Below are 22,711 nucleotides of genomic sequence, written 5' to 3'. Positions count from 1 at the left end.
ATCTCTCTGATATGAGGAATTTGAGAGGCAAAGTGGGAGGCTTGGGGGATAGGGAAGGAAAAAATGAAACAAGATGGGATCGGGAGGGAGACAAACCATAAGAGACTGTTAATCTCAGAAAACAACTGATGGTTGCTGGGGGGAGAGGGGTATGGAGAGAGTGATTGGGTTATGGACATTGGGGAGGGTATGTGCTATGGTGAGTGCTGTGAAGTGTGTAAGCCTGATGATTCACAGACTTGTACCCCTGAGGCAAATAAATACATTATGTGTTAATAAAAAATTTTTTTAAAGTAGTTTTTTGTTCTTTGTTTTTTAAGAGTTTTATTTATTTATATGACAGAAAGAGCGAGAGAGCACAAGCAGGGGGAACAGTAGAGAAAGAGGGAGAAGAAGGCTCCCCATTGAGTAGGGACCTAAATGCAGGGCTTGATTCCAGGATCCTGGGACCATGACCCGAGCCAAAGGCAGATACCTAACCATCTGAGCTACCCAGGCACCCCTAAAAACCCCTAAAAGCTAGACTCATTCATATTTGGAAGATTTTTGAGTTTTGTTATTATAAAATTTTTTTTTAATTTCAATGCAATTATGAAGCAAAAATGTTTTTTTTAGACATAGGTGTATTTCCATCTTTTTCTATACTATGCATTTAAAATGTACCTCTCTAGTGCTGGACTGCTTTTCAGAGAAGCAGTTTGTTTTGTTTTGTTTTTTTAAAGATTTTATTTATTTATTTGACAAAGTGAGACCACAAGTAGGTCACAGAGAGAATGGGAGAAGCAGGCTCCCCGCCGAGCAGAGAGCCCAATGTGGGGCTCGATCCCAGGACCCTGAGATCATGACCTGAGCTGAAGTTAGAAACTTAACCCTCTGAGCCACCCAGGTGCCCCTAGAGAAGCAGTTCTATTAACTGCAGCATGTTAGATTTAAGTGGATTCACTGGAAGTAAACCAAGTATCACTTTATCCCCTCCTTAACAACCTACTCTAAATTGGAAGCAAAAAGTTTTCAGGTAAATATGCATATGATGGTCATCACGTAATGGTAGGGTTGCCAAGAGATTTTCAAAATAATGAGTCAGATTTCTCTGATGAAATAAAACAACTAAAGAAAGAAAATTATTTTACTAGATAAAATTTTATGAAGAGATTTTTCTTTGAGGGATTCTCTGTAAGGTTAGCATATCTAATGAATTCTGGTGCAGGATTCAGCCTCTCACCTTCAATCCCAGTTCCCACACTATGGACTGCAGTTTAGAGGTAATCTTGGGCATACATTTTTGGCAATAGGTCTTCAGTTGCCTCTAAGAAGATTTCAATCTCATTTGAAGCAGAAGCCTTCACTGACCAATGGACAAGATGACAAAGATGACCAATGGAGGAAAATATTCAGTCTAAATCTGAACGTAAACACACAAATTCTCTGTAGCCTCTCTCTGACATGCCACCACCCCCATATAAGTCAGGATCAAGAATGAAAATATTCTAATCCTATGCAGACAGTGAATATACATAACAAAGTGATTTAAACTGTTGAGTAGAATTTTTTTCATTTTTGTTCTTTATAATCAAGAAAATTATTTGTATAAAGTGTCAAAAATTCTGATGTACACCTTTAGAAATAATTGATAAAAATAATTCCTGTCACATTCTTAAAACAGTGACAGATTGCTATGGAAGAAGCAAACATTAACAATTTCTAGAAATGATATATATGACTGTCAAAAGTTAGGATTTTAATGAACAAGTAACTAATAGAGTGGTAAAGGTGAGAAATGAATGTGTGATTTGAATGTTAAAGCAGAGTAAGTCTTGAACAATGTACAACCAAAAAAACGGAAAATACAAGAAAAAAAATTGATACCTGGAATGTCAGGTGGACCAATATTTGTCTATGGGAATTTCAGAAGAAAGAAATGGAAGAGAAGAAATAATTTTGTAAATAATAAAGAAAAATTCCTCTGAACTGAAGAAATCTGAGTTTCCAAACTGAAATCCCGTCTAGTGCAAAACAAAATGTGTGAAAAGATCCATGCCTCTATATATCCAGGTAAACTGTGATAATTAAAAAAAAAAACAAAAAACAAAAAACCCAGGCTTAAAAGCTCATAAAGACAAGAAAACAAGGAGTAAACAAAAAGACAAAAAGTAATGGAATGAGCCTGGTAGCCTCTGGAATTCTTAACATGTCTGAATGCTTGAGGACAGTGGAATAGTGATTTCAAAGGAACCACTATGAGGAAAATGTGATTTTGATCTTGAAACCATTACTTGGCCAAATTGTTACTCAAATGTGAGGGCAAGATATAAACATTTTTGAAGGTTCAAGGATTCGTAATCTCATCCACATACTAACAGACATCACTTAAAGAGGAACTTCATCAAAGAATGATTTACAAGAAAAAGAACGAGATTTTCAAAGAACGTTGCTTCTTAATAGAATCTATAAAGAAAGAAAGAACAAAGTGACAAAAAAATCAGAGACTCCAGTGGATAGTGACTTTTGAAACATTTTTCCTTAAGCAGCAGAGGTTTATAGTAACTAACAGGATTTTCTCTTCCTTCTCTAGGAGTCCAAGTACAATACTATATTATGCAATGGATGTTTACACAATCATAATTCTAAAATTTCTGATGTTTTTATTTTAAATTTTAGATCTATTTGTGGACAAAACATAAATTATGTAATAATAGCTCAAATATTACAAACCTAGGAGAGAGAAAATGAGAGATAATAAGAAATAACGATATAGTGTTTACAGTTATAACAGTAACCTCCAGGAGAAAAAAATAGAACAAAAACCAAAACCTCATAACACTGTTAATAGGAGTTTCCTTTGAAGACTGGCGGTGGAGTTCTGTAGCTTTTTCCTTTTCTTTTTTATGCGCTTCCACTTAATTTGATTTGATTTACCACGTATAGGCATACCTTCAAAATTTTTAAAAAATCTCTTTTTAAAAAGTTTATTTATTTATTTGACACAGAGAGAGAGATCACAAGTAGGCAGAGAGGCAGACAGAGAGGGGGGGGGGGCAGCAGGTTCCCTGCTGAGCAGAGAGCCGGAAGTGGGGCTCAGTCCCAGGACCCCTGAGATCATGACCTGAGCCGAAGGCAGAGACTTAACCCACTGAGCCACCCACATGCCCCATAACTTCATGATTCTTTAAAAAATGTTTAAAATAAGAAATACAGGGTATTCCATCAGAGAGGGATAATTCAGTAATTATGACATATAATGGAATACTGACCAAATGGTGAAAGAGATACATCTATAGGTACTGACATGAGAAACTGCCCATGAGTAAAAAAATAAGCTGCAGAAATGATAGTGGATAATGAAATAATGCTGTTTATGTTAAAAAATTATGTAACAGAAAGAGAAAGAGGGTGTTTGTGTGCATATAAATGTTTGTAGCTGTAGCAACAATTTACCAAAATGATGGGAGCTTTTGATGATATTTTAGTGTTTTGGACTAAATTTGTTTTTTTAAAGATTTTATTTTTTAAAGATTTTATTTATTTATCTGACAGACAGAGAGAGCACAAGTAGGCAGAGCAGCAGGCAGAGGGAGATAGAGAAGATCTCTCAGCAAGGAGCCCAATGCAGGGCTCGATCCCAGAACCCTGGGCTCACCACCAAAGCCAAAGGCAGACACTTAACTGACTGAGCCACCCAGGTATCCCTACAGATTTTATTTTTAAGAAAGCTCTATACAATGTGATACAAAGTGCGAGGCTTGAACTTACAACCCCAAGATCAAGAGTTGCATGATCTACCAAAGCCAGCCAAGTGCCTGCCCCTAGACTGCGTTTTTAGTAAGTAGAATTTATAAGCACACTTTGGTTTCTTTTTGAGGTAGTTTAAATTTCTATTAGTCACTGCATATACACATCTGTACTAATTACCATTTTTGGTACCACTCTCAAGAGAATAAGATGGAATTTCAATAATGTTTAAAATATTAACATGTTAATTATTCCAGCTGTTACTCAATCTGGCAACCTTCAGACGCAAGTTAGTCTCACTAGTGTTTTCTATTTGGAAATGACTGAAACTGAACCAAAAAAGAGGACTTTTTTATACTGAAAAATTTGAAAATGTATAACATCATAGAAGTCAAGTAAGTTGGATTTCTGGCATTAGACAGCTCTAAAAACTATTAACAGTCTATTTTTACTTCAAACAACATTAAAACATATTCAGTCATAAATCCTCTTTTTAAAAATTTAGTTTTTCTTACCAGGCTATTTTCTTTCCAAGCTTCTGGGAACTTGGGTCTCTGTTTTTCCCTAGATACCAGAACCTGCATATCTTCAAAAGTGGGATGGTTTCCAACTTCTGTCTGAAAAGCCATCTGGTATTCTGGTACAGATTCACCTGTGTATTTTTTTTAAAAGAAGGTTAGAGTAAAATTTCCAACTATGTTAAAATGATGGAATAACAGCAGAATTTCTGATATCAAGTAAGCAGAGAAATTATGTCATAATCTTTTCTTTTTAACCTTTTAGGACATATTTTGAAATCCAAAAGAGATCCTGTTGAGGATTTAATACATTATTAATAAATGCTTTACTTAGAATAGCCTTTGATAAGTTAAACGTCTGTTGATAAATCAAGTGGTAGTTTCAACAGTGGACATAGCTGTTTTTAAATGGTTTCTAGTATTACTAAATTGAGGGGGTTATTATATACATAAGTTGTACTTAATGCTGAATTCTTATCCCATATAGGGATCAAGGGTGGTGAATATGAGGAAAAAGTCCAAGATCTAGTACAACAAATGTTTGTACAACCAAATATAAGCATACAGGATGTATAGTCATGCTGTCTTAATAGGTCACCATCTCTACTATAGTCCAGCCAGATTGTATCAAATGTCACAAAAATTTTTATGATAATGGCCATAATAGAAAAATCAATATATTGATATGTTTTAAAAATCCTCTTAAGAAACAGTATCTAGATCAAGGATTTTTAAGTATCATTAACTATTCTACCACTGTTTAATACCCCTATTTATCACCAAGTAAGCACAATTAGCTGCTTGTGATGAAAAGCTCATGATTTTTACAAAATGTTATCAAATTAAACTTAATAAACATATTGAGCATACAGAAGATCTCTGGGACCAACAGTCAGAAAACCAATGGTCTAGTCAAAATCTTGACAAACATAGGAGAGAGATTCTTCCTGTCTCCTGGCACCAGTCCCACCCCATTAAAATGACAAGATAAATTAGAAGGAAGAACACCAGAATGTAGGATAAGGCACTTAAACTCTAATCCTGGCTTCATCTTTCTTCAGGAAGTCATTTATTTTATTTATTTATTTACTTTGAGAGAGAGACAGAAAGACTGACAGACAAGCAAGCTCCAGCCAACACGGGGCTTGATCTCATAACCCTGAGATCAAGAGATCAAACCTGAGCCAAAATCAAGAGTCAGATGCTTAACTGACTAAGCCACTGAGGAGACCCTGGAAAAGTCGTTTACTCTGTTTTAATTTTCCTGTCAGCAAAATGGCAATGGCTGTCTTCCTTATCTCACTCACATGGAGATAATATAAAAGTTATAATTATCCAGATAGAAAGTACTTTATAAACATGTTTTTAATTTTTGTTTCAATTTGGATATTCAAAACAACATGTAAACAATTGCTCTCCTCCAATATTAAGAAAGATTATATTACAAAGGTTAATTCTATAATTTGTGCAGTACAACCCCCAAATTTTGGAGTATTGCACTATCTATACAAGAGATATTTTCACATACTCTAAACATTTAAGCAGATACTTATTGCCATCAAATATTGAACTTCGAAAGACAAAACTGAAAGATTCAATCCTGCTAGTGTATCACTTTCATCCATGAAACCTCATTTGATAAAACCTCAACCCACAGTATCTGTGAACGCTAAGATATTTAGTAGTATATCTTACCTGTCTCTCTGAGACATAAACACAACACACATATATATCTTCTAAGTACTATTTCTTATTTTTTCCCAAATGCTGGTTCAGAATAATTAAAAATACACAATTTTACTTATTTGTTTTAATCAGGTCTAAAATAAAATTAGAAAACCTGCTAAATAAAACTGATGAACAATCTTACTTTGTAAATGAAGTAACATTAAGAACTGTCAATTTTCTAATAAATTTTCATGGCTCTAAATCTAATTGTTTAATAGATTAGAGCTAACTTAGTATTAGGCACTAGAGATATAAAGAAATGAATGTCAGTGACATCATCATCATCATCATCATGAATTCTAATAGTCTTACTGGATTTCCTTAAAACTTTATAATCAGTAGATTGCTCAAGGGAAGTTTTATAATCCTATTTTCTTTCAAACTGTCCAAAACAGATCAAATGTCTACGAATATCAGCACTATTCTTCTCACCTCATTTGCTATTTATTAATTATGTCTCTAAGCAGTTAGGAACTTTCTAGTTCCCTTCTTAAATTATGCTTGTTCTCTTTTTTCTTTTTTTTTCTCTAGCTTTCCTATTTTCTTTCTTCCTTCCATATTTCTTTTTTATAAATATTGCAGTATTTCACTCCTTTTTTGTAATACAGACACCTATTCCTTTATTTTGCAAATATTTTACTGAGAGTCAGTCTACGTAACATAATGTTTACATTTAATAATACAGCATGTACTGCATTTGGAGGTATACCATAAAAGTTTGAAAAAATGTTTTCCAAGAATTGTATCATTATAACATGCTATTCTATGCTGATTAGTATGTTTTTGGGATCCTTTTTATTCAACTCCCTCCCATTTCATTGTTAAAATTTGTAAGAGTACCCTAAATCTTCTTCCTGTGCTGTCTTAATACTTTTCCTTTCCATACTCTGTAACATTTCTGTCTTCTCTATTCCACAGAATCTCTTCTAAGAATACTAATGACATCCTCCAATTCAAATTCAAAGATCATTCCTCAGTTGTATTTCCTTTTGACTTCATATTACATCTACTGCTATCAATATGGGTTCTTAACATTTTCTAACATTGACTTCCAAGATATTATTTCTTAGTTTTCTCACTATTTTTCTGACCAATGGTATTCTTAACTAACCTACTGGTACAGGGAGGTCCCCCAATATGCAGTCTTCACTGCTCAATTTTTTTGCATTCTTCATTTGTTCTCTTAGGAAAGAGCATTCACTCATAAGTTCCCATTTACCATCTGTATATAGATAATTTCCAAAACACTTTAAATTCTCTCAAATCCTCCTAATTTAAAAAAATTCTTTAAAAATTTTTTCTGCAGTTGTCCCATCAATACCCCATCCAAAAGTCTCCATAACTAACTCACCTTTCCAATGTAAACCAATATTTTTTCCCAAGTTCCTGGCTGCCACCCTATTTCTTTGATCTCTGAGTATTTCCCAATTCCTTAGATTTTCTTCTAATAGCTAAGCAGAATGACAGATTTCTCCTCTACATTTTCATACATGTGCCTTTTCTTATCAATTTCCATATCCAAGATTATAGGATCTCTTATAGCAACTCTTGTTTTTTTTCTTTTATTTTTATTTTCATATTTACCATTTTAACAATTTTTAAGCATATAGTTAGTCCCCTGGTAACAAGTACATTAATAATGTGTAACCATCTCTACTACCCATCTCTAGAATGTTTTTCATCTTCCCAAACAGAAACTATGTATCCATTAAACAGTAACGCCTTATTTCTTTTCCCGGTTTTTAACTATTGTTTTTTTAGTAATCTCCACCCCCAAAATGGGACTCAAACTCTTGGTTGCAACCCAGAGATCAAGAGTCACATGCTCTACTGAATGAGCCTGTCTTTCCCCTTTTTAAACTGCCTTTAATTCTTTCTATTTCAATTCATCCTACATGTTACTAAAATAATAGGCAAATAAGATTGAATTGCCTTTCCCTTTTCTTTTTTCTTCTTTTTTAAAGATTTATTTAAGAGAGAGAGCGCGCGTAAGCATGGGGAAGAGGCAGAGAACCTTCAGGTATACTCCATGCTGAGGATGGAGCCCCATGTGGGGCTCAATCTCAGGACTCTGAGATTATGACCTGAGACAAAACTAAGAATTGGATGCTTAATCATCTGTGCCACCAAGGCACTCTGCCTTTCCCTTTTCAAACACTTGATATTGCTCTTTATTATTTATCAGACCAAAAGCAATAGTTATTCTCTGACTGCAATAGTTGTCCAAAAACTGTTGTTGATGGCAATATACTAATGCTGGTATAAGAATCATTTTAGTCAGACATGCTTCTAAAAAACAAAATATTCTGGATTAGGATGTATTAAAAAAAATCTGTGGCCAAATTCCAATAATAGAAATAAAAAGTTGCAAAAGTTCCAATAATATGTGTGATACTACTGCAGTTTTGCTATGTCCAGAAAAATACTTCAATTGAGTACTCCATACTTCCAATTAAAGAGGGAAAAATGCTTCTAAATAATAACTGATGGACCTGTAGTCAATCTAAATAATTAACTTATTTTATTTTTAGAATTATAAACTATTAAGTGCTTAAAGGTTTTAAAGCCAAAAAATTCAACCCTACCACTAATCCTTGTTTTTATTCAATAGCTTCATTTCATAATTTGTCTAAAGCTGATTCAATTGACTGTTTTCCTTTTCCTGTGCTTTTAATGTTATTTCTGTAAGATAGAAGCTATATATATCAAATCATTTTGTATGTCATCTAGAAGAATGCAATGCATATATTGATAGTTAAAGTTTTTATAGGACAATAAGGACAGTAATATAATTCTAACAAAAAGATAAAAACTATAAAATCACTTGGCTAATTCAAATAAGCCTCAAACAAGCATTCATATTATATGAGTGTTCTTTCATTAAAAGAAAGGAAGGAAAGCACAAAGTCAAGAATGGAGAATGAAGGGGCGCCAGGATGGCTCAGTGGGTTAAGCCTCTGTCTTTGGCTCAGGTAGTCTCAGGGTCCTGGAATCAAGCCTCAGGATTGAGACCCACGTTGGGCTCTCTGCTCAACAGGAAGCCTACCTCCCCCTGACCGCCTCTGCCTCTCTCTGCCTACTTGTGATCTCTGTCAAATAAATAAAAATCTTAACTACAACAACAAAAGAATGGAGAATGAAAAAAATAAAGGAAAAAGAAAGAAAAAAGTGCTTCAATAGTTAATTCATTGTTTCTAATTTTTTACTTGGGTCAATTGAGGAAACATTCAAAGTGTAGCTTATCAAATGCTCAGAGGCTGGATAAGGACAACCATGACTGTTAAAGCAATCAGAGACCAAACTAAACACAGATAAGCTATTATGAGCAATTAATTAAACTGCACTCAGATGCAAAACTTGAAGTCCTTTTAAAAATTTTTCCTGATTGACATCCTTCTGCTAATGATGCTTCTGAACACTAGATGGCAATGAACTAAAGGTTTAAATGAAAGTAAAAGCAAAAATGTTGACTTATTTAATATAGGTAGAAAAAGAAGATAAAACTGCTTCACTTTAAACATATACCAATTTTTGATAGCAATTCTCCTACCTGGGAAAAGGTCTGTACATCTCATAAATATCTCCCAATAAATGAGTCCAAGTGCATACATGTCTACTTGTTTCAAAGCTGATTCACAGTCCCTCAGGTTCACAGCTCCTTCTAGGACTTCTGGTGCCATATATCTGATTGTGCCAACCTGTTAAATTACAGTGATATTTTTCAGGACAGAATATAGCATATTCTGAAAGCCATACATTAGATCAGAGGTTGTACATAAATTTCATATCAATGATATGTTATTTGATCCTAAACATGTCACTGAAATCTTCTATACCAAATTTTTTACCTATAAAATGCCCTTCTTGAATAATTAAACTATGGGAAATCCATCCTACTTAATACTATTCATCAATCAAGAAGAATGCACTATACCATCCTATGTATGTCAAAGCAGAAACATTTCTAAGACACAATGAGAAAACTATACAACAACATGTACCATTTAATATTTAAAAAAATTTTTTAAATGTTAAAGATTTTATTTATTTATTTAAGGAGAGAGCACAAAAACAGGGGGAGGGGTAGAGGGAGAGGAAGAGAGAGAATTTTAAGCAGACTCCATGCTGACCACAGAGCCCGAGGCAGGGATCAATCTCACCATCTAAAGATCATGACCTGAGCTGAAATCAAGAGTCAGACCTTCAACCAACTGAGCTACTGAGGCACCCCTAAAAATTGTTTTAAGTTAAAAAAAATCTATATCTATATATTTATTTACATATAAATATATAAGATATATATATTAACACACACACACACACTGACATATGTATGTGAATACAGAGAAAAATGTTAGGAAGGATGTGTTCCTCATTTTAATGGTGATTATCAGAAGGTGACTGTCCTATCTCAAACTGGCAATGTTACTCTTTCAAAAGTCAGTTCCTAAACACTTCCTCCAAATACTTGTCAAACATGAGTTGGAATGGCAGTGATTTCCATAAATAACTGATAAACTTCATATAATGTCTTTTATATTTTTTAATTTTGTAATTCTTAATATGCTGAATTGGTAGCATGTAAGGGTAACTGTCCTGTCTTGATTTTTTTAATGCCATTCATTATGTTCCCAAGGTATGTCAGAGTTATACATTTTGTATATACTCACCTCACTTATGGCTGCATTATCTTCTTCCCCTGGGCGTACCAGTCTATTTCCAGTCAGCCTCATGGATAATCCAAAGTCACTAATAACACAGGTTCCATCATTTTTCACCAGGACATTTCTGCTGTTTAAATCTCGATGGGAAATTGCAGGTTTATAATGATCTGTTTAGATAATTTCAAGTATTTATTAATGCTTAAATAGCACTCTTGGACATAAAGTAAGCATGCATATAATAGGAACCACATAAATATAGATGATTGTATTATTTTTCTGAACATTAATTTTCTAATAACAAAAAAGGAAACAAGAAAGCAAAGTTTCAACTCATAATCATTACTATTTTCACTATATTTTGCAACATAAACTACTGTTGCATGTATAATTAATTAAGCTTTAAATATTTAGCTGCAAGCGAATAGCCAACATGCTATTGCTTCTTATTTTAACATACACTTGGGTTTTTTCTCCTCATTTCTAGGGTAGTAAAAGGAGGCAACAGAGAAAGAAATATTTAGTATAAAAATTTTTTAAAGTCAGCTTGTCTAAAATAACTATCAGTGAAAAACTGAGATGGCTCCAAAATTTGTAAACGTATGTTGTACTATTCTCCTATGGCTTAACAGATCAAACCTGTGACTGAACATCCCAGTTCTGTCCTCAGGTTTAGCCCTGTCTCTAAGCCCACCTCAGTTTTTCAAATCAAACTAGGAATAGTTTTCCAATGGACCTGGAGAATGAGGAGAGGAGCTGCTCTCTCTCAGCAAGATGTGAAAACCTATTTTCTTATTTTACAGAGAAGCAAAGCACTATTATATTCGTTCTATTATCACTAGACCATTCATTCCATGAAGGCAAAAACAGAGTATGTTTTACCTGAATTTAAAAGAGTTGGCATACATGTATCTAACCTAAGGTACCTCATGAAAAGCATAATGTATTTTTCCCTCTCTATAAGGAAACCTTATATAAATATTATTCTTGAATTGAAAAAAAATTCTATACCACAATTTCTTAAACTTAAAATAACTCTCTAGGTATAAAAAGAAACAGAGCAATCAGAACAAAGTCAATGATAAGTTTACTGAGTATTTATATTTAGGTACGAATAGGCTCAGCATTTAGTCATTACTCTCATTAATGAAAATCAGATTGCAATTTCACCAGCAGTGAAACTAAAAAGAGGATAATGATTCCTTTGATATATATTTTTAAAAAAGAGCACACAGCACAACTGGAGGAAAAAATAGTAGTTACCATGGATCTAAAAAATGGTAGTTATCATTGATCTTTCCTGTTCACTTTCTCCCCTTTCAGTTCATGGTCCAGTTTTCTAAAGTTTGTACTAACATGATTCGTTCAACCCCTAGAAGAGTTACATTTCTTATTCTGCATAAAACCATAATACTAGTATATATGGTATAATCTTGAGGTGATATTTATATACAAAATTTATAGAGATATAAAAATGTTTCTATATTTGGAAAATATTTGTATATTAACCCCAAATCAATACTTAAACTAAAAGATCTCATACTTAGGGAAACCAGGCAAATAATGGGGAGAATGGGCAATGAACAAATCAGTGAGACAGCCAGAGAGGAAAACAGGATATTACTTTCTTCTATGTAATGAGGAAAAAAAAAAAGAAAAAAAGAAATGGAGAAGGGGAACAAAAGAGGTAAGAGAGAAAGAAGAAAAGGAAGAGAGGATTTATCACCAATTCAAGAGGAAGAACTATAGACTGCCCTTTGAGAGACTTTTCCCCTTAAAGTTCTCCTCGGTATACCTTTTAATCCTTTTTATTTGGGGGTAGGGGATGAAGAGAAAGGAGCAAAATATACAGTGATTTTGCCCTGGGTAGCAGCACTGTGACAGGAAAATATCTCAAAGAAAAGCAGGACATATTATTTCAATTGTGTTAAAAAATAAAACCTGAATAAAAAAGTCTCTCTGTGGATATTTACACACACACACATACACACACACACACACACACACACACACACACACACACGGAAAGGACCTGGAAGGATGTACTAGCTAATAGTAATCTTCTGTTTATATTTGAGTGATCTATGAGCTATATGATCTTTGTTAGATTTTTCTGGGGAGAGTATGGTAACAAGATTCATAGACATTCTAAAGAAAAAATTCACAAGAAAGACAATTACAAATAAACAAACAGGTTCAACTCCTCCTTATTTGTTCTGAAGCAAAAAACAGCTGAATAACCAATAATAGTATTATTCCTTACTATAAAATTTCTATGCTAAATAGCAAAGTTACATCTGAAGATACTGGGAAAAACAGCATTCTCTGAAAAAAGAGTGAAATAACACTTTAAATATTTTGAAATATTATAGTATATTTCCAATTTTAAAAATCAGGGGTGCCTGGGTGCCTCAGTCATTAAGTGTCTGCCTTTAGCTTGGATCATGAACCCAGGGTCCTGGGACTGAGCCCCCCATTGGGCTCCCTGCTCAGCGGGAAGTCTGCTTTCCCTATCCCATTCCCCCTGCTCATATTCTGCTCTCTCCATCTCTGTCAAATAAATAAAATCATTAAAAAAATCAAATAGGTACTAACATTTTTGCAATAGCATATATTTTATATAAAATATATATATATAATATATAAATATATAAAAAAATATATATATATATACACGCACACAAACACACATGCACACAATTTAAATAAAGAGGTTAACTAGTTAGGTAGTATTTGAGAGCAACACCTACATTAAATAAAACTCTTATTTGATGGCAATCATTCTTTTCAGCCAATGTTTGACTTGAAACCTTGCTGAATCATGCAAGTCTTAAAAAGGAGGATTAGTGTGGTATTTTAAATTCTGTGCTAAGTCAGCTCTTTCAATGAATTACAATAATATTTAAGAGTAAGGAAACACAGTCCAAATGATTAATGTGCTAAAGCACTAGAATAAATTGCTGACATAGGCAATAAGATTGGTCAATTCTGTATTCAGGAAAAGCAAGATGTCAGGATAAATGAAGTGATAAATTATTCAGGAGAAATTATTTATATATGAAGCAGCAGCTAGAAAAGATGATCCATGCTATTACAGAATAGAACAAAGATCTAAGAAATTGATACATTAACGATTCTCTTATCTACAGAGGTCAGAGAAACTGGAAAAGCAATATTCTGTGCTATAGTATGACAAGAAAAATCCCATAAGGGATGAAAGCTTGAAAAAGAACAAAGATTTAGTTTTGAAGCAAGCTTATGATGGGAGGTGTATTTTTAAACAAAGTATGAAAGTAAATGAAATTAAAGAGATTCTCTGAACAAGGAGCAAAAAGGCACACAGGTGCTAAAGAAAACTGGAGTTATGGCAAAGAATACAACCACACAGTTATGAAATCCCCACCATGCATTTTCTTCTTTCTACTCAGTAATAGAATCCAATATTATTTGAGATACCAACACACTCAGCTTAAAAACAACAACAATAATAATAACAACTGTATTTTCAGCATCTCTTGAAGATAAATGCAGTAGTTAAGTGTGAATTAAGTTCTGGAAAATAAAACATAAGTACAAGAGTAGGACTTCTGGAGACAGAAGGCTATAATTTCTTCTACCTTCCCTTTCTTTCTCCTACTAATTAGCGGATATATAGCAAGATGGACAATGAGGTGACCTTGGAAACGTTAGCCATATATAAAGAATAATGGAAGAGATAATAATAAGGCTCCAATAATTCTATGGTGCTACCAAGCCAATCTTAGACCACCTCTCTCTAAATTCTTACATGGGAAAAAATTTCCATTCTTATTAAAGCCTATTATTTTCCCCTGACAGACATGACCAAACCTAATTCTAGCTAAGAGAAACACTGAATTATTAAAAAAAAAAAATTATAAAAAAGAAACACTGAATTATACACACAGGTTTTATACTCAAGACCAACCACAGAATAAAGTCCATATGATGTTAAAAGTAAAGAATTGGCAATGCACTGTATTTCATTTAAATAAGCAAATAAATGCAAGGAAATGTAGTATAGCCTAGCTAAGAGGTTTTTAAGCTAAGAGGTTTTTAACCTAAGTGCATGATGATTTTAAAAGGTCTGTGAACCATTAGAATCAAAAGAGCATTCTTAAAAGTATACTATGCATGTATCTTTTCTAAGAAGGTGTTCAGAGCTCTAATAAAAATCTCAATGAGATCCATGACCTCTCTAGAGTCTTTAAGTTCTTTTTCTTATTCTTATTACATTTCAAATCCATTTCATCATGCCAGATCTTTCAAACAGCTGTTTAATAATAAATCTGCTATTAAATAAAATATATTCTTAGTTTGAAGATATGAATAAAATTTCCCTTTGTGAATTTTGACCCTATATGGGTGTCATTCGTCTTCTATTCATTGTTTTACCTCCTCGTGGCAATTCTGTATGAAGATAAGCCAGTCCCCGAGTCACAGAATGAGCCAGACGGCAAGAGCTGACCCAATCACTTGTATGGAGACTCAAATACTTGCATAGAGATCCCTATATAAAGGAAAAAGTACACACATACAAAAAAAAATGGAATTAATTTACCTGTACAGGACAAGATAAATTAGCAACAGCCTTATAAAGTTTTTAAGTAGGTTAGGATTCCATGAATATCTCATGAACTATGACATTTCAATATCTCAAAAGAGACATTTCCATGAGTAGAAAGGGGAGGAGAGAATGAAAGGATAATTTAAACATTATTAATTTTTATTTCTCCAATATTAAAAAGTATAAAAGGTTATTTCACATTAAATGCTCCTTTACCAAATTAAGATAGAAAAAAGTTTTTTAGACTCTTTCTTCACAATGTATCTCTTACCAGTACAAATACAAATTATATTTTTTTGTTTTACAAGTATAAGACAGAAAGCTTTCATAAATATATATGTGTCAGTGTTACTCAAGGTGCTCTTCTACAAACTATTTATAACCAGACAGGGATAAGGAGCTTGTACCAGAATGAATGTCAATCAAAACACTGTTTCCTTCATCGAGAAAGTCTTGCTGAGAGGGAGAAAGAGACAGAGACAGGTGAATTAAACAGTTAACCAGTAACTTAGTTGATTCACATTCTGATGTGAGATCCTTATCTCACTGCAGACCATTAATAACCAGTTGTAAACCACCAGTGCTTTACAGAGCAGTAGTCCTGAAAATTTGATTGACAGCTAATATAAATGTCACTTTAATTTTTATAAAGAACTTACATTGGGATAATACTCCATCACAAGCAAATACTCCATGCGTCCATCTGCAGTAACTCTCTCATCTCCAACTATAAAGCGAGCAATGTTGTCATGTTCCATCAAAGGCACTCTGTAAATGTTCTTCTCATTGATAAAATTCTGACGGTTTGCGAAGGCAAACACTTTTACAGCAACTGGACGCTCATCTAAAGAACCTTTATAAACTGCTCCATATCGACCTCGGCCAATCAGCTATAAATTTGTTTTGAAGAAAGCAAGATATTAATTCATATCACAACTGAAAATCAAATTTTCTAGAAAAGTATAAATCTAAATGTAGACTATAGCTCTCTCTTGCTTATAGTTTAAATTACTTCAATGTCAAGAAACTAATAAACTCCATATCTCATATGGCTCAGGAAGGTCCTACCACACCCAGACCTCCCACAGATAACAACTATGAACTCTGAACAAAATTTCATTTTAATTTTTTAAAATTTATTTATTTATTAGAGAGAGAGAGAGAGAATGAAAGGGAACATGAGGGGAGAGAGGGGAAAGGGAATGGGACCAGCAGACTTCATGCTGAGCAGGGAGCCCAACATGGGGCTCAACCTCAGGACCCCAGGATTATGACCTGAGCAAAAGGCAGATGCTTAACCCACTGAGCCACCCAGGAGCCCCTGAACAAAATTTTAAAAAGAAATCTGAAAGTGCTAGAGAATGAACATAAAGGAAGTAGATTCTGGGAGTCAACACTTAGAAAGGAATGCCTAGGGTGAACTACTACCCATTTTTATATCTCTTAGTCTGAGAGCAGGCTGAAAGAACACTCTGCAGGGGAGCTAGAACTGTAATAGAAAATCCATAATCATTCTGGCCCTAGGAACCAGAGGACAGAATTAAGGGCAACCACAGATTCTGGAAAGTGAATCCCACAAAAGAGAGTGAGAGAGGGGGAAACCTAGCAAATACACGAGACCAATTTCAGCTAAAGATAAAATAATTGTGCTGAGATTTGAGCTTTTACCTAAGAGATGAGTTTGCAGCATATCCAACCAAGTTAACTGCCTATTAAAACAAAAAGAGGAAACAAACACACTTTAGAAAAACCTAACAGGGGGCACCTGAGTGGCTCAGTTGGTTAAGTGTCTGTTTTCGGCTCAGGTCATGATCCCAGGGTACTGAGATTGAGCCCCATGTCAGGTTTGCTGCTCAGCAGGGAAGTCTGCTTCTCTCCCTGTTCATGCTCTCCCTTTCACTCATTCTCTCTCTCTTTTTAAGATTTTATTTATTTATTAGAGAGATGGAGAGAGAACATAAGTAGGCAGAGCAGCAGGGAGAGGGAAAGGGAGAAGCAGGCTCTCCACTGAGCAGAAACCCGGATGCAGAGCTCAGTCCCAGTATCCTGGGATCATGACTTGCGCAGAAGGCAGCCACTTAACCAACTGAGCCATCCAGGTGCCCCCCCCCCACTTTCAAATAAATAAATAAAATCTTAAAGAAAGAAAGAAAGATGGGCGCCTGGGTGGCTCAGTGGGCTGGGCCGCTGCCTTCGGCTCAAGTCATGATCTCAGGGTCTTGGGATCGAGTCCCGCATCGGGCTCTCTGCTCGAAGGGAGCCTGCTTCCTCCTCTCCCTCTGCCTGCCTCTCTGTCTGCTTGTGATTTCTCTCTGTCAAGCGGATAAATGAAATCTTAAAAAAAAAAAATCTTTTTTTAAAAAAATTAAAAAAAAAAAAGAAAGAAAGAAAGAAAGAAAGAAAGAACTGCCTAACAGAACATAGGGTATCCACAATATAACATTCTTAATATCCAGGACACAATAAAAAAAATAAAATCAGCAAAATGCAACCCATGTGCATCTTCATTTTTGGCTTCTGGATATTTCTTTCACTTTACTGAAACAGGTTAAGAATTTACTATCATTTATTTAAGGATTTTCATTATATTTCATTCACTATTTCTAGGTTAAAATTATAACAGACTGATAAAATGCCCTTTAGAAACATTGTATCAATATATAGTTAAATCAGCAATGTTTGGGAGTGTTTTACTCAGCCCAAGATAATATTCTATGGTTTTAATTAGTATTTTTTTAATTTAATAAACTCGACATTTTATTATACATTTAAAAGTTACATTTAATTCCTTTGTGAATTGGCACTTCATGTTTTTTGTCCATTTTTTATGGATTGTTTCTACTATTGATTTATACCAGCTCTTGAACAATTTTTTTTCATGTGCTGAAATGCTTTTTTGGAATCTTTTAACTTTATGTATTGTACTTTTCTTCTAAACAGAGGTTTCCTAAAATGTTTTATATAATCAAATCTATCATATATATTATTTAATAGTCTCTAGTTTGGGGATCATAGTTTACTTATTCTAGTAATGATCATAAAAATAATCATCATGGTAAGACTTTAACATAGGCTCTGAGATATTACGAAATGAAAATTAAATCCAACATAATACATAACAGTTGCATGTACCTATAAAAATACATAATATATGCAAAGACAAGGAATATTCATTAGCCATATATTATGGATTGCTTGAAAGTATATTCTTTTCAGAACCTCATCTCTTTATTCCCATATCAATGCAGTCTCTACTCAAAGATCATCTCCTTCCTAAATATACTGTCTCCTTTCTAAATATACTCTCTTTACCAACTCTATTTCCATATTTTTATCTTCTTATCTGCTTTACTTTTCTCTATAACATTTACTACTATTACTAGAAATAATATACATTTATTTGTTTAACCTGTTTGTAGACTCTTTTCCCACTAGAATATAAACCACAAAGGGAGCCTGGGTGTCTCAGTCAGTTAAGTGGCTGGCTGACTCTTGATTTCTGCTCAGGTCATAATCTCAGGGTCCTGGGATGGAGCACCACGGTGCAAGGGCTCTGAGCTCAGCAGGAGTCTTCTAGAGATTCTATCTCTCCTCTCTCTCTGCACCGCCCCGCCCCGGCTCTCTTTCTCAAATAAATAAAACTTTAAAAAAAGAAAAAAGAATATAAGCCTCAAGGAGACTATCTGTACTGTTCCTATATCCTCAGTGCTTACAATAGGCTTTGGCACTAAGCTGATAGTTAATAAATGTTAGTGGAATAAATGGATGAATGATGTAGTAAGTGAGTAAAGTTACTGTCTCAGATGTATTACGACAGCAGAAAGAACAGCCCATAATATCTAAGAACAATCTTACCTCCAACAGTTTCAGATTATCCAGGTCAAGAGAGGGTTCTGATGCTGCTGCCTCCATCATGTTCATACTGTGAAGACCTTGCTTACGGTCTCCTATAAAAGTGGGAAAAAGAAGTTACCAAGATATGGTTCTCTTAAAATGAAGATCTTTATTATACTTTTTTATTACATTTAGTTAAAAAGAAGAGCTACAAAAGGGAAGGCAGCAAGATTTATGCCCAATGTCACCAAGAGTAAAACTATTTACTAAACTAAGAGTCCATCTATAAATGAAGAATGATGAATAATAATATTAAAGCTGAATTTTGGGAGATAATTCCAACAACAGACCTTGTTTAAAATATTGCAGAAACATTAAAGGTTTTATTAAAGTTATTCAAATGAATGAATGGGTACGGATTTCCTAAAAAGCTCATCAAACCTAAAGTTAAGTAGAACTGACTGGTCAGTTGATGATACTAAAGAATTACTTATTTATTTATGTAGATGTGAAAAATGGTATTGTGGTTAGTCCTTATATTTCAGAGATAATACTAAAGTTTTTTTACAGATAAATGATATATGTGATTCACTTCAAAATAACCCACTACCTCAGAAAGATGTGATAAGCAGGGCTATGGATAATATATCGATGTGATAATCATTGAAGCTGAGGTATTTTGGACATTTTTTTAACTTTTCACAAAAACTAGGAAAAATGTTTGCGAAGAGATAAGGATGGGAGCGCAGAGATTTTTAAAAAGGAGAAAACTGATTCCTATTAAATGGTGTATTTAATAAACAATAGGAAAAAAGGTAATATTTTTACCTGTCAGCATCCTGTATCCGAAGCATAAGGCAACTATCAAAACAGCTAATACAGAGACTGATGCCAAAGCAATGATTATTGTCTCATCTCGATTAAATGAATGAGGTGGACCTAAAATAAGACAAATTTAAAAACAGAGTCATCTTTTTTCAGTAGTTTGTTAAATACTGACAGAAAGCCTGTGTCAATATATAGTCAAATCAATGTTTTTGCATCAAAGGAAATTAAAGAAAAATTAATAATAAATCTGTGATAATTGCAAATTATATATTTTTAACCACACAAATGATCTTATACAGATTTACAACACTGAAACACCTGTTGGTTGTGCTTATTATTTGAATATCTATTATATCATGGAACAGCTCAGGCAGAATAATAGAATATTTAAGAGAACAGTCTTTGGAATCACATTTGGTTTTAAATCTTGATTCAACACCACTCTCTCAGTGGCATTTAGCAAGTTATTTGGCTTTTCTTTGGTACTTTTTGGATTTTAATAGACTTCAACATAATGATAATTGTACCTACTTCCAACATACAAAATTATAGGAAGAAAGCTGCATATAAAAGCTCATTTTACCATGAGATATCAAGTCACACACACTGGGCTGGCTACAATTAAAAAAATTATGATTTAAATTATCATTAAATGCAGTAGAAAACATTTTGGAAGTTCTTCAAAAATTTAAACATAGAATTACCATAAGACCTAGCAATTCCACTCCTAGGCATACCCCAAAGAATTGAAAACAAGTATTCAAACAAACACGTCTACAGGAATTTTCATGGTACCACTAATTATAATAACCCAAAGTGAAAAAAACATGAATGTTCATAAACTGATGAATGAATAAACAAAATGTACTATGGACTGAACTGTGATCCCTTAAAATTCGTATGTTGAAGCATTAACCCACAAGGTGATGATTTTTGGAGATGGGTCCCTTGGGATGAGGTTCAGATGAGGCCAGGGGGGTGGGGACTTTATGACAGGATTAGTGGCCTTATAGGAAGAGCCATCAGAGGGCTTGCTTTCTCTCTGTCTCTACCATGTGAGGAAACAGTGAAAAAGCAGCCATCTGCACACCAGGAAGAGAGTTCTCAATACAACCTAACCATGGTAGCACCCAAATCTTGGACTTCTAGCCTCCAGGATTGTGAGGAAATAGATTTCTGTTGTTTAAGCAACACGGTCAATTCTATTTTGTTGTGGCTGTGAGGGATAGCAGAATTCAGTACCCCCAAAATAAGCATGACTATCTTGAGCTGGGTATTTTTAAGAACACCGAAGAAACTCTGAAAAATAAGAAGTTGCCCTTTTGTAAGAGACATTTACATTTATAAGGAAAATCTCCATTTGTAAGGTATCTCCCTCTCTGTCCTAAAGAGGAAAATGACTAAAACTCTAGCAACCTTCATCAATAGAGAAGGCATGGACTTAAATGTGCACAGCAAACATATACTCGTTTACTGTGCTTTTCCTAGTAACCTACCGTAACTGTCTTACCTTAACCTCCTTTCCACCCCCCTTCCTTTGGCTTAACTAGAGATAATATTTGGGGTGGCGACTTGGGCCATTTTAGGGAATTACTCAGTTTTCCTGGGTATGTCCCATGTATGCAGAAAGTGTATATGTTGTTAAACCTCTTTTTCTCCTGTTACACTGTCTTTTCATTATGGTGGTATAGGGGACATGACACCTTCAGCGAAGAACCTAGAAGGGTAGAAGAAAAATTATTTTTCTTCCCTTATGGCTGCTGGAGCAGACTGATACAGTGTAGTGTATTTGTTACAACTGATGAACCACTACTGATATACTAACTAAAGTCCATAGTTTACATTAGCTTTCACTCCTTGTGCTGTATAGTTCTATGGGTTTTAACAGATGCATAATGCCATGTATTCACCAATACAGTATCATACAGAGTAGTTCTGCTAACCTAAAGTGTCCTATGCTCCACCTATTCATTCTTCACCTCCAGCTCCCACAAGACTCTGGCAACCGATATTTTTACTGCGTCTATAGTTTTGCCTTTTCCAGAATGTCATATAGTTGAAATAATACACTATGTAGCTTTTTCAGACTACCTTCTTTCACTCAACAATATGCATATAAGTTTCCCCCATGTCTTTTCGTGGCTGAATAGTTCACTGCTTTTTATCAGCTAATGATATCCCATGGATGGCATGGATGTACCAGCATTTATCCACTCATCTACTGAAAGACACTTTGGTTTCTTCCAATTCTGGCAGCTATGAATGAAGTTGCTATAAACATTCGTATATAGATTTTTGTGTCGACATAAGTTTTATAGGGTGAAGTAATACATCATATGTTAAAATGTGAAAAAAGTTACTTCTAATTTTGTTTAGGGTGTAAAAAGATGCAAACAAATTTTATTTCCACCCTAATAATAAGCCAAGACACCTAACAAGACACCTAATAAGCCTACAAAATCATAGCTTTTTCTTTAAAGTTCATTAAGAGCTAAGGACACAAAGAAGCCAATATATTAAGATGCTAGTATGTGACAACCCCTTTCTAAGACAGAAGAGACCTAAAACTGCTTTTATCCTTGGTAATGCAGTTAGTGGAAGAGGACACCACCCACAGATGTGGGTAGAAGGGAACAGCTAAACATTTAACAAATTCTTAAGGCATAAGAGTACTGGATAGCAGATAGCTAAGAACACCTAGGGACTGTGAACACCAAAAGGGCTTGCAGATACCTACGAACTCTTTTCTACAGGCCTCTACCAAGTAGTCACAGTCGAAAACTGAGAGAACCCCATTATGTGTAGGTACAAAAGGCCTGCTAAAGCCT

At 34.3% G+C, this 22,711-nt stretch overlaps 1 protein-coding gene across 1 annotated transcript in view; it reads right to left on the bottom strand.

Moving 5' to 3' along the window:
• Positions 1–22,711, bottom strand: part of BMPR2 (bone morphogenetic protein receptor type 2) — a 199,081-nt gene that overhangs the window by 31,347 nt on the left and 145,023 nt on the right. Inside the window, exons 4-10 of the mRNA XM_059393221.1 lie at positions 19,884–19,994; positions 19,077–19,168; positions 15,881–16,111; positions 15,050–15,164; positions 10,646–10,806; positions 9,526–9,673; positions 4,245–4,381 (exon numbers count right to left, since the gene is read on the bottom strand). Of these exons, the coding sequence (XP_059249204.1) occupies positions 4,245–4,381; positions 9,526–9,673; positions 10,646–10,806; positions 15,050–15,164; positions 15,881–16,111; positions 19,077–19,168; positions 19,884–19,994 (995 nt within the window). The remainder of the gene's footprint in view (positions 1–4,244; positions 4,382–9,525; positions 9,674–10,645; positions 10,807–15,049; positions 15,165–15,880; positions 16,112–19,076; positions 19,169–19,883; positions 19,995–22,711) is intronic.

This window comes from Mustela nigripes, chromosome 3, assembly GCF_022355385.1.
Source record: "Mustela nigripes isolate SB6536 chromosome 3, MUSNIG.SB6536, whole genome shotgun sequence".
Lineage (NCBI taxonomy): Eukaryota > Metazoa > Chordata > Mammalia > Carnivora > Mustelidae > Mustela > Mustela nigripes.
Note: the sequence above shows the minus strand (reverse complement) of the source record. Positions and strands in the feature narration are given on the sequence as shown.